The 16,218-nt window shown below is 37.7% G+C and overlaps 1 protein-coding gene across 1 annotated transcript in view; it reads left to right on the top strand.

Moving 5' to 3' along the window:
• LOC145980399 (long-chain fatty acid transport protein 1-like) overlaps positions 1–16,218 on the top strand; it is a 48,896-nt gene that overhangs the window by 18,977 nt on the left and 13,701 nt on the right. Inside the window, exons 2-5 of the mRNA XM_083113471.1 lie at positions 10,919–11,072; positions 12,581–12,818; positions 14,200–14,428; positions 14,802–15,003. Coding sequence (XP_082969597.1) covers positions 10,919–11,072; positions 12,581–12,818; positions 14,200–14,428; positions 14,802–15,003 — 823 coding nt within the window. The remainder of the gene's footprint in view (positions 1–10,918; positions 11,073–12,580; positions 12,819–14,199; positions 14,429–14,801; positions 15,004–16,218) is intronic.

Below are 16,218 nucleotides of genomic sequence, written 5' to 3'. Positions count from 1 at the left end.
TAAACGCAATCAACCATTCAGCTTGTGTTGTCTGTTGCTTGTGTGTCCCTCGGACTGAGTTCTTTTTCATACCGTGCATCGTGTCGCCCTGGCCTGTTGTTCGCGCATGCACAGTGAATATTTTGCTTTAGACGGTGTGAAATATCCGTGTCGCTTGATTGAACGCAGGTTTGTGTGACATGTTATCCTACAACTGTGTGAAACGTGACAGGAACTGTTAATTTAAAGGAATGACATTTCTCTTTGTAAATTGCATGAAATGAAACTGTGTATTTTCAGAATATCTGCATGTAATATTTCAGATTCTTGAAATTACTAAAGGACAGGGGTTCGAGGCTGAGAGCTTGAGTATAAATTCCTCGTAAGGTGGGGTAGTTGAAGTGTTTGTTTAATAGGGTTGGCATGGATCTCAGGATACCAATAATATAATTTTGAGAATAGCCCGCACTGCCCTAAGTCCTTACCTTAGTGATATTAGACGAACGTTGATTGGATTGTTCTCTAGACGAACGAGTATCTTTTTATCTTCGTATATTAAAAACAACTATATTCAAGGTCTGGTGCTCAAATTTGCTGCAGATCGGAAGTATTCTGGTGGGAAATAAATATTTACAGTCTAACTCATAAACAGTGGGTGGATTTTCTTTACACCTACCATGAGATGGGTTGATGCCCCGACTACTGGAGAGGGATAGAGTAGTTTCTAGGAACGCAAACCCTTTCCGAAAATAAAATGGTCGCTACGCTGCGCCGCTGTTATTGTTGTTACTTTTATGACAGTTTTGCCATTCGCCGGCTTTACTGATCTTCAAATTTAACAAGTATTATTTACATATTTTATTCAATTTCTGTTATTTAGCGTCATTTTTTAGCCAACATCGGCTAATCGCGATGATGATGAAGGGACGCCACCAAGGTCTAGTATATTATTGTTGTTGTTGTTTCATTTACTGAGTTTTAATTGTTTCATCATTTCACAATTTGTAATATGTAAATATTAAAAACCATTGCATAAGAAGAAAGTATAAAATGTCGGTGCTTAGTAGTGCGGGGAAAGGGAGGCATCAAACGACAATCCTGCCCAGGGACTGATCTATGGGGCTGGCGTCTTGTTTCAACTCTTAGAACCTCGGAAAACTGAATTCGCCTGAATATGTGAAATGAATGCGCACAGGTTCACAGTTGACACTTACGATTTATCTTTATGATTGTAATTTCGATTATGATAATCTGTAAATAATGAAGTAGATAAATAACGTTCAGGTATGTTTGAAGTAGTCGAGACCGAGAGTATGAAATACTAATTTAAAAGAAATGAAACCTGCAGAAATGAGGTAACGGCGAGGAAGAAGAAAGATCATCCGTGTTAGATGTAGTGAAACAGCAGTATTTGTTGGTGTTTACCATAAATGTGGAAGTACTGCGCAATTAACATAAAATTTCTTGCCCGATCATTTAGCCGTACCATAGAAGTGTACCATTAAAATTCCTTTGAATTATTATTACTTTTCAAACAATGTATCTATATTTATTTATTTATTTCGTCTTCTTTTACATGGCGAAGTTAAGACTGTGGAGCCTTTTCTTCCACTTGACCATGTTTACAAAAAAAATGAATGTGAAATAATTGAAATATTGAAAAATAAAAATATAAATTAAAATTACAGAGAAATAAGAAATACAAAGAAAAAAATGCATATAAGAATGGTAATCTAACCTATAGATACGGGCACACACACTCACATACAGTGCTGTGCAAATTAATGCGGACAAAGGGAGAAAAATCACCCTTCCACAGTTCTCCACGCTTTATGGGAGATAATCGAATAAATACGTAACATAAACTTATACTAGTAGTATCAGCTAACTGTTTGATGCGTACTTGATACTGTTTACAACAATTGCAACAATTGCAAGGTTTGAAGCATTTTTGTTGTTTCATTATTGTCGTTGTTGTGTAATGCCAATTATTAACCAACAGACTTCTGTGAGTGCTTGGCTGTAGTAAACACGCTTTTGTTGTGCTCCGTGTTCCTACGTGTTTTCAGTATGGATATAACACCCAGAAAACGTTCTAGAATTATTACATTGAGTGAGAACACATCCATGACTGTGCGGCAAATCGCTGAAGTGGCTGGTGTTGGGAAATCAGCGGTGTCAAAAATTATTAGAAACTACAGGGCAACTGGTATAGTTTTTCTCCAAACCAAAAGGAAAGTGTGGTAGAAAACGTATTTCACATCTGTATACATAGCTGCAGCTCGTCGGCTCACACATGAGAAGGAATAAATATCCTACCTCCAATTCTGGTTTGGCTCTATTTTAGAGACGGAGTCTCATACTCGATCTCGTGTCCCTAGGCCACGCAGGATCTGATCTCGTTCTTCAATGTAAATTAATATCTTTCTAATAAACTATGGTAGGTGTGGTGAATGCAAACATATAGTGACATTAGAAAGTCATGAGCTTATTCATACCTGTATGCTACACTGGTTGTTCTCTGAATTAATTCATGTTAACATGGCATTTGAAAATGATTGACTAATAGTTATTGTCAGCTTAAGAGCATATGTGCTAAAAAGGCTACAGAAGTGGCTGCAAGGGTAGGGACCCTCTTAGTATCGATCACGTAAAATTTTAATATCAAAATATATTTATGTGAAGATGTGGTCCACCCAAATCTTTGACAGGTATCCAGTAGTTCTCCCACGTAAGAAAGTCTGGCGCTGTCACTGCTGTTTACCTATTAACTATTCAAAAGCTGCTTACTTTTAGGGATACTTCATATCGAAGCAACGCGCGACAAGCGACACGTGTCTCTTGGTAACTGGCTCTCAGTAATAAATCCTACCAACCATTCAGCTTGTGTTGTCTGTTGCTTGTGTGTCCCTCGGACTGAGTTCTTTTTCATACCGTGCATCGTGTCGCCCTGGCCTGTTGTTCGCGCATGCACAGTGAATATTTTGCTTTAGACGGCATGAAATATCCGTGTCGCTTGAGGATTTCACCAATTGAACGCAGGCTTGTATTAGACGGCATGAAATATCAGTGTTGCTTGAGGATTTCACCAATTGAACGCAGGCTTGTATTAGACGGCATGAAATATCCGTGTTGCTTGAGGATTTCACCAATTGAACGCAGGCTTGTATGACATGTTATTCTACAGCTGTGTGAAACGTTGCTGTTGATTAGATTGTTCTCTGGAGGTATGTGTCGCTTGTCACTTCGGTCTGCAGCTACATTGAGAAACGTTGCTGTTGACTGGCTCGTTCCCAAGCGACACGGGACATTCACATCAAGCAACAAGAGCCTATTCAGTTTAAAGCAAAACATGCACGAACAACAAACCGAGTCGACATGATACACGATATTGAGAGAAAGTCCCAATCCGAGCGACATGCGACACGAGTAGCTTCTTTCAGTCACGAAGGAGCTATGAAGATGTAATTGAATTCATTGTCACACGCCCTCTTAGGGAGAACTCACACCGAAGCGACACGCAACACATGTCGCTTGGGAACGAGCCAATCAGCAGCAACGTTTCACACCGTAGCGGCATGACAGGCAGCACATGCCTACGCTCGATTGGTGAAATTCTCAAGCGACACGTGTCGTCGGTCACTTGTCGTTCCGGTATGTTTTCTCCCTCCATCACGATTAATGTATTCACATAATATCCAAAGTAAAATATCAATGAAACTAGAATTAAAAAATTTGCAAGATGTGAGTTACATTATTATAACATAACATTACGTATAGTATAATTGAATGTGCAGTGAATTATATTTAAAATGTAAATATCTACCTTCAGCATAGTTGTCTTACCTCTTTATGAAATACATCGGTGTTCTCTAAATGTGAATTTATTGCCCAAGCGTGTTCTTTGTATAGACACAAATTGTATTTTTGAAATGCGTTGAAGTTAATGTGACTATAATTGAAATTATATTCAGAGATCGAGACGAGAACGAGAGAGCGTTTACATAACTTGGGACAAGAACAAGATTTAGAGTTTGAAAGAGTATCCGACTGTCTCACTTCCTTTCGCTGTAATTTCTGTAGGGCCTCCCAAGACACGTATCTAGAAATACACCGAACCAAGTGTGTCAGGAATAATAATAATAATATGATGTTTAAGTTAAAATTATATTATTACCACATAAATAGGTAAAAAGATCGGATAACAGCACGTATTCATTATCTAGCTTACCTGTAGTTAAGATCGGCATAATTTGCATAAAAAACAAGTGCCCTGACAAAGAAATTCATTTCAAATTGATGAAGAATTGAATATTTATTGAATAAAAGAGAATGTTAGATCCGGTTAGCGAAAAGTAAAGTTCCTGATTAATATTTTATGTATATTGTTATAAATAGTAGCGTGCAATCATAAATCTTTGGTAATTGGTACTGTCCTTCTAAGCCCCCTAATTCCAATCTTTCTTCCAATAAGTTCAAAGAGTGGGCCTCCTCGATGGCGCAGTGGTATCGTCGTTGCCTTGTAATCAAGGGATCCCGGGTTGGATACCCGGTGGATGCAAGTAGTGGTTCGAATCTCACTTTAAACTGTAAGTCCAGTCCCGATTAGCCTTTCTGTGCAAAAAGTGGACTTAGAAACTACAAATCAATCAATAAGTTCAAAGGAAATTATAACCATCGATTATGTAATAAATGAATGCTACACAAATATATTTTCATTATTTAATTTTTGCACTTGGAAAGTCTTTCTTGGGGAGGGGTCCGGACCCCTCCCCAAATAAGTCCTTGAGTTTCCTCGATGAAATTAGTAGTAATTATCTCGACTTGTATTCAAGGGGTCTCACGTTCGTTCCCCGGTAGAACTACACAGTGGTCTGGATCCCACTTTATCCTGTAGCCCCAGTCCCGATTACCCTATTTAAGCATGTAATTGACTTAAAACTAACTTTAATTTTGCTATAATGTATGTAAGATTCAATTGGGACAGTCTCTGTATTAATGTATTTATCCTTTTGGAAAATAGAAATAAGACAAATGGAACACAATGAAAAAACAGCCGGGTGAAGGAAATCAACTTTGGATTTTCCGAAATGGTCGGAGCACGGTCAAAAGCCGCCCCCAAGGGAAAAGACAATACCAAGGGTAGAAGAAGAAGTAAGCGAAGCCACGCCCACTATTGTAAAACCTGGTCAGAGTCATCTATCGGCAGACGGCTGAACTTGTAGGACTTGAACATAACCCCGCCATCCGATGGCCAGCCCCGCTATGGCTCGAATAAAGCCATTCTCAAAGCTGTTTGAAAATGCATATCAATGTTTGCAAATGGCGTATTGTCACAATGGGCCTCTCAATTTGAAAAAAACAAAAAATCAGTTTACTCAGGAAGGATGCAAGAAAGCCTTGCAAGGTTTAATTTTTACAGTAACTTAGAATCGGGCTCTATACGCCGATCCAAAAAGTGAGATATTTGACAGCTAATATCTTTTAAAATATGGAAGTGATAAAAATATTTCAATATTCACTGTTAAGATTCATCCTTTCTAATCAATTCACCACAAAGCTCATTCAAATGTCTCAAATAGTTTTCGAGTAAAAGTGTTCTGAATGAAGGTCTGTTTTTCCGCTGCCCATGATATGGCCTCTTAACTGCATTGGTCAGTGACGTTCTGTCGCGTGAGGCAGCTGGCGGTTGAGGAACACTGCTCTACACATAGGCGTGCGCAAGAGGGGCATGGGAGGGCAGTTGCCCCCCCTAATCATGGACATCCGCAAATGGGGTATATTACCTCGATAATAGTGTTGCCCCCTCAAAAAAGACCACTTGAATTTGAAATTATCGCATTAATGTAAATTACTATGACTGAAATCAAATTATACGTGTGAAATATATACTTTTTAGGTTGACATTCGATTTCTAAGGGGGAGGTGTGGCCATCCTTGCCCCCCTTCCAGACGTCCATGTTTCTACATAATTATACTTTCACCTAGAAATTTAGTGTGGAGGAATCTTATTTCTGTTATTAAACGATATTATACTCTTAAAGAAAATAAAGTATTTTCAAGCCGATTAAAGTTCAAAGCAACTACGGGGGAAGGGGGTTAAATGGCGCAACTAGGGTGACCAGACGTCCTCTTTTATCCTCACATGTCCTCCTTTTTAGGTGTCTGTCCGGCGTCCGGGTGGATTTTTTAGAAATCGGTAAATGTCCTCCTTTTTTAGAAAGAGTATAGCATCGACCGTAGCAAATGTTCTGCATAGAGAATGCTTCCACACATAATGATATTCATATCACTTGGGGTGCGTTAAATATTTGGGCAATGCTCACCTAGCATCTGGGAGCTGAACATGATCACTTTCCCAGACATTTCGGGATCCCGAGCAGTTCGGAACTTTCAAATGGTCGTTTTAAAAAGTGGTTAATTCTTGATGTTTTCTGCATTGTAAGTGTGATGACACTTCTCGGAAATTGTTAGCTTTTATTTCAGAAAAGAAAAAAAAGAGAAATGACGTAAAATTAGCGATTTCCACAGCGTCGGGAATTTTCTTTATCATTTCCCGTTATTGAAAATTTCCCGACTTGGTTGGGAAATTGCGGATTTCACCCGTCCCGAACGTCAGAATTTAAAAAAATTTCCCCGTACCGACTAAAAAGAAGTTCTGTCCCGCACACCCCTAGTCATTAGTACGTATTATTATTTTAACTCGTTGCTTCGCAATCTGAGACTTTTGAAACACATGTAATTTGAGCAGTTCCTTTTTGATTGACTGATATGGTTTATTTTAATTCGCGTTTCTGCCACTTTTGGTTAATCGCAAAGATGAGGATGAGCGATGATATGATGATTTTGATGAAGGGACAATCACAAAGAACATCCATGGCCAGACTGGGATTCGAACCTGAGACTCTGGCGTTGTGGCGCGGTGTGCTAACCACTCCGCCACAGAGGTTGGCCAGTTCATTTTCGAGTCATACATACGTGATACAGAAACGCGTACTGAGAATTTTGATTATTAAGTCATATTTACTTTTATGAAATAAGGAAGCGAATGTGCATCAATGATCTTGCAAGAAAATATCCAGCTTTTAAAGGATGGAAGAAACGAATATGAGGTAAAGTGTAAGGTGGCTGTCACTTTCCCCTGCTGTTGAAAGAATGCTAGAATGTCCGTGGCATTAAAATTATATTTTTTGACCCAATCTAAACTACCTAAAATTTAAATTCGGTTTTTGGAAATAAGTTAAAGCGAAGCTTACTTGTTACATTTGCATTCACTTGTGGCGACATTGAATTCTAATATCCAAGATTGTAGAAAGAGTAAAATTCTGTGCTTCAAACTATAGATATTCTTAGTTATGATTGTCATGTGTTAAATAATAGATTAGGAGATTGCTTTCCTTGCAGGCGCGGTTGGCCCTATAGCGCACAGGATCAGTGAACCCCCAGTAATATACGATAATCACCTCGAGAATGAACAATAAACAATGTCTTTACATTTTCACATTATTTCGCTAAAAATTCTACACAATAAGTCATGTATTTGTGCCCGTAATACGGTGAACTCTTTTGCTGAGAAGAAGAAACCGCGATTCGGCCGCCCTGATACAGACCCTCAGTTGAACCCCCACAGGACAGCTCTTGCCATTGTGAAAGCTTCGTGCGGGAGCAGAAGCTCGAGGAGGGTATAGGACAAAATACATGGAAGTTGAGATTTGAAGAACCTATGTGCCACCCAACGGTCATGCGCAGTTCGTTCTCTCGCAGAAGGCGCGGGACAAGGCTGCGATCTCGTTGCTTCCTCCCTTCCAGTGTTGCTGTGGGCGGTTCAAGTTTGAAGCGCACACATTACATATTCAATATTCTCTTTGTATCATTTTTGTACCGAACTTCTTGGAATAAATGCAAGATTGTGGCAGAGATGGATGAGTGGAAACAAATAAAAGCTGGAATTAGATGCGATGAATTAAAATAAAGGAGATACATTACCAAAATAGCTCGTGCATGCATTCAGAGGTTTTTCCTTAAAGGTGGAAACACTTCGGGTTCGCGAAAGAGAAAGAATGGCGCGAAGACGTGACTCGCTGTTGCTCGGTGTCAATCGTCTCAAGCCTGTTAGTTTTTGAAGTGCTTGGATACTTGTTGGAAAGTATTAAGTGAAGCTGCGAGTGAAGCGAGGGATGGACTTTACCTAGGTTATGTCATTTAATGCAGTGTAGGCGTTGCTGTCCGCGCAGGTAAGAAATGACCGATAGAAATGCACATAATTAACTTAAACAAACTTCCTTGTCCACTGAAAAAAAGCGTGTGCTGGTCGACCAGCCCCAAATTTGAACAAAGCTATCTTGTATCAATGAAAGGGTCTCAGGTTCGATTTCTAGTATGCACATGCCATTAGTTGCCATTTCCCTTTAATAAATGTAGGACCAGTTCTGATTAGTCGGCATGGACGTCCGGAAGGGGAAAAGGGGGCAGCCCCCCATGGAAATTGAATGTAAACCAAAAATTATATATTACACGCATATAATTTAATTTCAGTCACAGTAATTTTTGGTAATTATTATAAAAGCGTTGCAGTAACTTCAGACTGAAGGAGTGTTTTTTGCTCCTCCTGAGGAAAAAATATATTACTTGCCCCTACTTGAGGACGTCCATTCCAACAAAACTCAACTTTTTTCATAAAGGCACAATTTATTGTAGTTTCAGCCCTAAATTTATTCGCACACCCCTAATACAAAACCTTATACTCCCAGATAAAAAAAAATTCTGGACAAATCTTTTAAGCCCGCCCCCCATCCTTTTGTTAGGCGAAGGAAGTTTATTTTGCGGAAACTGAATATATGTCACATGACTTCAGTGAACCCCCGGGTAAATAATGCACGAGCCGCGCCTGTTTCCTTGTTTAAAGGTAAGAGGAAATTGTTTAAAAGATCATCAGAATTACATGTGAGCAAAGTTTTGGTACGGTTTTCTTTTATATGGATTAAATTATGAGTAATGGCAAATGAGTTGCCATTTTTGCGATGTCCTCTCTTTTATGACTTTGTCCTTTTTCACCATGCTCTGTCCTCTCCTTTACATGTATGTGTCTGGTCACCCTAGGCGCAACGACAGGTGGGCAATGAGCATTGCCCCTCCTCAACCTTGGATGGAAATCAATTCTAGGTCTAGGGGTGCAGGGGGGGGGCAAACATTAAGGTAACAGAAAGCAAGACTATTAGGATCTAAAAGTAGCAGGACAAAAGGATACTCAAGATGGGATTAGTTTTCACGTCTTTCTTGCATTATTCTTGCCATATTAAATCAATATTGTTTTCAGTTTGCAAAAATTTGGATCTAAAAATTTTCTTGCTTGCTTTGCTCGCAGTTTTGTTCTTTTCTGTAATGCATTGTAAATTACCAGAGAGAGATGTTATAACTACTAAGTACTTCAGACTCTTGCTGCTAAACAGTTTTGTCTTAAGTGCATGAACACAATTGTTTGGAGAAAAGAAGCACATTTCAGAGACAATTTATTTATTTGTTATGGCACCTCCATGTTGCTGCAGTTTGTATATACCCATCAATGCAATGAATCTAAAACAATGAGATAGAATGAGGTTTTTCTTTCCCGACTGAACTTTCATCAAAGCTTTTTCTTCCCTAACCAGAGGGTCTGCGCACGCCTATGGCTCTACACCATGTGAAAGTTTGTCGGAGATTCACAGCAACACCCTAGCAATTCTAGCTGGGAGGTGTTTGGTCGAACCTTGGGATTTGCCCTGGGGATGCTCCCATGGTTTAGCATAGTGGCAATGAGACAGCTTCGTGAAAATTTTGCTAGCTCTGGGGTACACGATCTCCTCGCATCCCCCTCATTTCACACTGGCTAGGTGCATCAATGTCACAGAGAACTATGTGAAAAAAAGACACTGACAATGATAAATAAGTTATTTATCCACAAACACACAAAAAAACACCAAGTGGTTATTTACATTTCCTCAACACCCCCTAAAATTTATCACAAAGGTCCAATTTATGGTCATTTTAAACAAATAAATTTACCCTTACATCCTCCCCCTATATACAAACTCATATCACCCCCTTAATGGAAAATTCTGTATAAACTCCTTGGATAAAGGAAGGATAGAAGTATCTTATTTGACCACATGGGCAGATTTTAGGGGAGTAGTCCCCCAAAAAATATTATTGCAAATACATCTTGAATTGATGTTGAGTAAATGACAATCATTAAATCAAAAATTGTTTCCTCTTTCTTGAGTTATTCTCAACGATGAGGTGAATTAATGAAATGAATGATTGGAGAAACACAATGTGCTTTGGCCAGGCCCAAAGTGCTATAACTCCACACTATTCTCCCCTCCTTGGGCATGGTACAGTGGGATCCATAAGTATTACCATGAAATTGTCCATCACCATGTTCGTACACTTTATTTGACCCAAAAAGAGCTTCAAGAATTAAGAGAAAAGTCAAAACAAGCTGTTGACAACTTCTGCACCAGCATACATATAAAAAATCGTCGCTTAAAAACACACAGGATGTGAGAGAAAAATTAATGAAAATAGTAATGGATAATTTGCATGGTAATGCTCATGGATCCCATTGTACCATGATACCTCCTTGTGCATGACGTCATGCTGTCCATTGCACAGCTCACCTATATCGAAGCATCAAACATGGTGTTATGGATTACGTATCCCTCTTTGGCTTCATTATCCTGAAGAAAATAGAGAAATATAAATACAGTTATTTAGTTATATTTTCCCATTTGTAATTATACCCAAAATGCATTTTCAGCTTTAATCCCCCTCATTCCCTGAAAAATGACCTGGTATGCTCACCTGGACACATAAATGACATTGGTAGTAGATTTAGTATAGAATATATAATCTTACGCATAACAATAGAACTAATATTTATCCTATCTTACTCTATTTACAGAGCTTTAGTTAGCTTGGTGAAAATGCGTTTCATTATGTGGAGGTGGGATAGAAAAGGCTACACTATAGCCAAAATTTTCAGCAAGGAAATTGTGCCCAGGAATCTTAAAAGAGTTGCAATCCAATTTGAAGATCAAGCATGGACGTATGAACAAGTAAGTGGTCCTTATTTACAGGATGGTCCAAAGAATGTTAACACTTATGTGAAGTATTTTAGTCAGGAGATTATTATTGTTATCGAATCTTTAAACCACACCTTAAAATTATTATACTTAATATTCCTTTTTTGTCAAAAAAGCCAATAAATGGAAAGAATCATGAAAAAAGTTCTAGGATCCATGTGGTTATTTCAGTGGTTTTTTCCCCAGCAAGTGTGAACAATGGTAATTCACTTCTTCTGACTGTGCATGCACACACACAAACACATATGTAATAGTGCACAAGTGGGGACTCATTGGAAACAAAATGCATTTGACAGTATAATTTTGTGTGTTATTAATTCAGTATCTCTAAGCAAGTTGCCTCCCATGTAAGTGTTAATAAAACTTTTTAAACACCCTGTATCCTAGATTTATATGTCATGTCAGTGATTAAACATGTTGAATGGTGTACTCATAATTTTTCCTACCAAAGGTTATGGGTTTGAGTCCCAGTGTAGGTAATCTCATCTAATGATGCATAATCTAATTCATTCTTATTGTAATAATTAGCTTACAGAGGCAAAAGAGTGACATAAAGTAAGAAAAATATAAATATATATTACCACAACTAATATATGATTAACACAATTATGCTCATATGCTAATATATACTACCTTTTGAACTTGAACTTATGAAATCAATTTCAGCACTTATTGCTCTTAGACAGAATTGTTTCACGTAAAAACATAAGTCTGTAGTTTTTGTACATCCTGGAATATAAATCCTCAAGAAGAGCCAGTTAATTACAGTTTGACAAGATTTACACACACCCCTCCAAAACCTCACACCACAGTAAAGCTCATCCCCACTATGGGACCTTATGGACTTTTACTTCTTTTGTTCTTTGTCCCCAGGGAAGATTAATTTCATGAGCAAGAAAAGACATTGCCTTTGAAGGAATGAATATGTGGTGTACAATAAGAATCTATTGTTTTGATTTCATACGCATCATCTTGCAATATACCGTATATTTCTGAATCCAAGATGAGGTTTTTTGCCGCAATTTCGTACCCAGAAGTATGGGGTCATCTTGCTTTCGCAGCATGTGATGTGGAGTTTTTCTTTTCTTTACTGAACAGAACCACGAGCTTCCATTAAGCTCTAATTCTACCCTCTGCCACACCTACCGCTTTAGCCTTGAACATTCGCATGCTGACTAAGGGATGTCTGTATCTGATTTTATTTTTTGTGTACTGGTACTTTTATTGTCTCCTTCAGTTACTTGTAATCAGGTAATCATTTGTAAGTTTTGAAAATAGTTTTTCCATAATCCCTTGTTGAAAAATGGGGGTCGTCTTGGATTCGGAGTCATCTTGCATTCAGAGATATACAGTACTTGTCTCCATATACTTTATTTTCCAGTTAGAAAATATTGAATAAATTAATGTAGTACAAAAGGTGCATGAGAACTAAATGCAAAGTATGAACTTTCTAACAACAATTATTTTGCTGTAAATTTTAGGTGGAAGAATACAGCAACAGAGTTGCCAATTATTTCAAGAACCAGGGCTTCAATCATGGTGACACAGTGGCTCTGTTCATGGAGAATCGCCCTGAATATGTCTGCATCTGGCTTGGGCTTTCGAAAATTGGGGTAGTCATTGCATTAATAAACTTCAATCTTCGTCGACAGCCTCTGATTCATTCCATCACTGTAGCAAAGTGTCAGGCTCTTATATATGGTGCTGAGGTATCAGAAGGTATGTTACTTATGATGGAATGGAGCTAAAAATGTTGGTAAATTTAGATATGATATAATAAAATTAAGTCTCGCACTGTGGCTGTGTGGTCTGAGGTATCAGACTTTAAACTTGGGTTACAGGACATGTGCTGGTTCGAATTTCCTGGTGGGAAGTGTAACAACTTTTCTCCTGAGATTTCAACCTAACCTAACCTAACCTAACCCACCATCATGAGGAAATTGGGGAGCTGTGAATGTGTAGCATTACTCGGTCATGGAAATCTACAATAATGATTGGGGGTTCATCGTGCTGACCAAAGGTCACCCTGTAACTGGTTGGATGGTCGCCCACCTCTGCTGATGCATGTGGGAGTGAGTGGGGAAGTTTGTAAGTAGACCCTAGCCTCATACTTTTGTGTCATGGGTTATTATTATTAATATAAAATAAAACACTAAGCTCCATGGTACACCAGTACTATGAGGGCCAAGGCCTGCTAAGTAGCTTTTTGTTGGGTGATGTGTGGTCAGCAAATGGAGTCCCATCACCTCTGCTTTCTGGCTTTCCAGACTGGAGCTCACAGCTGTTGATTCCAAGTAACTCCCAATTGTCCTCACAATGCTGGGTCAACACCAACATTTTGGAACTCCCACCAGGGATTGAATTCGGAACTGCTTCCACAAAGGCAAGAGCTCTGAATATTAGACTGCACAGGAGCTCATTATTGTAATAATCACACAAATAAAGTGAACACACTGATAATGGAAATAAATTTTGATGCATGACTCATGCTTTTGCCTTGCATATCCCAGATTTAATTCATGTTGGGGAAACTCAAAATTATGGTGTTTGTACAGCATTGTGATGACAACTGAGGAACAGCTTGAGAATTAATACCAGACTGTGTGTTTAATAGCCAGATAACACAATATTAATGAACTTAGATATGCTAACTACATGTCAGTTGATGATAAATATTTGTCAGTCTTTTGTTGTCATAGAGATGGTGCACTATGGAGTGTGGTTTTTTTAAAGTTATAATCATAGTATTTGTTACTTATACTATGAGCCAAGTTTTTAATTTCATCATGTATTATTATTTATTTTTTATTTTGTGTTAAGTTTTCTTTGCCTCTCAAGGTCAACACTTTTTAATTTGAGACAAGAACATGCTGGAATAGAAATGATATATAGTTAAATATACATTCAGCCTCTTCTAATAAGAAAAGCATTATGCAATTTACTCTTATTTCAATATAATTGAAGTGTTATATATTTTTGGCGCCACAAGTAGAGATTATTTCTGAGCTGAAATTTCAAATAATTATAAAAACTAAGAATAACTTATGTAAGTTAATTATTTGCTATAAGGCAAACTGAACATTATTATGTGTAATTCCAGCTGTCAAAGAAATAGTGGAAAGTCTAAATGACATGCCATTATATGAATCAGGAGGTGATCTAGATGATGTAAATATTATAGGAACAAAGAAATTGGACGAAGCAATAAAATCATTTCCTACTTCTGTACCAAATGAAATAGACATGGTGTCTCCTCAAGACAAACTCATTTACATTTATACATCTGGAACCACAGGACTGCCAAAAGCTGCTGTTGTCACAAGTATGAGGTAAGGAATTGTATGTGTATCATACATTTTTTTGTTTTATTATTAAAATGAAAAATCAATATTAATAAATATTTGTTTCTATCAAGCATAGTTAAATTAATACCACCATGATTTTAATGCAGGTGATCCTGGATTTGATCCTTGGTGAGAATAAAATAAATTGAGGGTTCACCCAGCACCAATGGACTATGATATCAAATTGATATATTATCTCTTATCACTAGCCATAATCTTTTACTCTTCTGGGAAAATTATCCAGTAATTACAACTCAACATGCATTGTTATAGGATTTTTTCCATTGTTACCTGTTTTGCTAAATTTTTACTTGTCTTCTATGTTAATTTCATTACATTGTAAATTTACTTTGTTTAGGTATGTATTTCAAGCATTGGCACTCAACATCATGCTTAAAATAAGGAAGGATGATGTGTTATATGATCCGCTGCCACTCTACCACTCAGCTGGTGGTGTGCTTGGTATTGGACAAATGCTCATTGGGGGTGTCACCGTGGTCCTCAGAAAAAAATTTTCCGCCTCTAATTTTTGGACTGATTGTGTTAAATACAATTGTACGGTAAGGTTAATTACAATTTCTCTAGCATTTTAGGTTTTTTTGTGGTGTTGCTTACTTATTCAATTTACTTATAGTAACAGAGGAAACTTAATGGAATGGACAAACAATATACTTGACAATTTTGACTACAATATTACATTTAAGCTTTGCAAATAAATACAGAAATTTAAACAAATATAAATAATTTTAAATTACGGAGTTTTCATGTGTGTTGTTTATGTTTGTAATTACTATTTTGATCACTTCTCTTTTCACAAACTTAGTTTGCATTGAATATCTCTCACTGTTCACTTTATTTATTTATTTATTTATTTTATTTCACCCTCACTAAGTTTATCCATAAACAATTTATGATTCAATTTACTCTATTGAACGCTATAGATAAGAGATAAGAAAAAGTAAACTAACTACCCTTTGCACATTGACGATGTGGAGGTAGGGTCCTACACATTCACAATATTGGCCATTCATGGAGGTGACGTGATCAGCATCATTCTCCATTTATTTTTACCTTCATTTGGGTTACCTCCCAGGTAGTCATTTATAACAGGCTGGAAAAAATCCCACTTGAAATAATATATTCCAGGAATCGAACCTGGCTCAGTCAGAAACTTTACCCAGTCAACAAGGTAATGTTACCACAACATTGTGGCAACGTTAGCCCCTAACATACCTAACGTTGTTACAATGTTCCATGTATGTTGATACAACGTGGTGAAAACATTGTGTCAACGTTTAAGGGTCATTTATTTCAACGTTGCTGCAACGTAGGTTGACAACGTTGTGGCAACATATACTGAACATTATGTAGCAACGTTAGGCATGTAAGGGGTTAACGTTGCCACAACTTTTTTGCAACATTACCTTGCTGCCTGTATTTAAAATATGCTTATGGTAAACTATTAGCAATCTTGCCAAGGCATTTTTGTATATAATACATATGCGCAACAGGAAAAACCCATGTTTGTAAAGTCACAGTTTCTCTTTTCAGCTTATAAAAACTTTTCCTGCTCCACAGAAATAGGCAATTGTTAGTCTGGATAGATTGATGAAGTAACCAATCTCTAACTACACCCTGGTAATCAGTTTCTTTGTGCATGGATAATAAATCTTTTCAAGGAAAGCCTCATCTCCAGGAAGCTATCAACTCGCGGCAAGCCACGGCACCTATAGTGGAACCACAAGGAAAGAAACCTGCGCAGACCCCATCGCGCT

Source organism: Lepisma saccharinum, chromosome 27, assembly GCF_977018435.1.
Source record: "Lepisma saccharinum chromosome 27, izLepSacc3.1, whole genome shotgun sequence".
Classification (NCBI taxonomy): Eukaryota; Metazoa; Arthropoda; class Insecta; order Zygentoma; family Lepismatidae; genus Lepisma; species Lepisma saccharinum.
The sequence above is the reverse complement of the archived record's forward strand: the minus strand, read 5'-3'. Positions and strand labels throughout refer to the sequence as shown.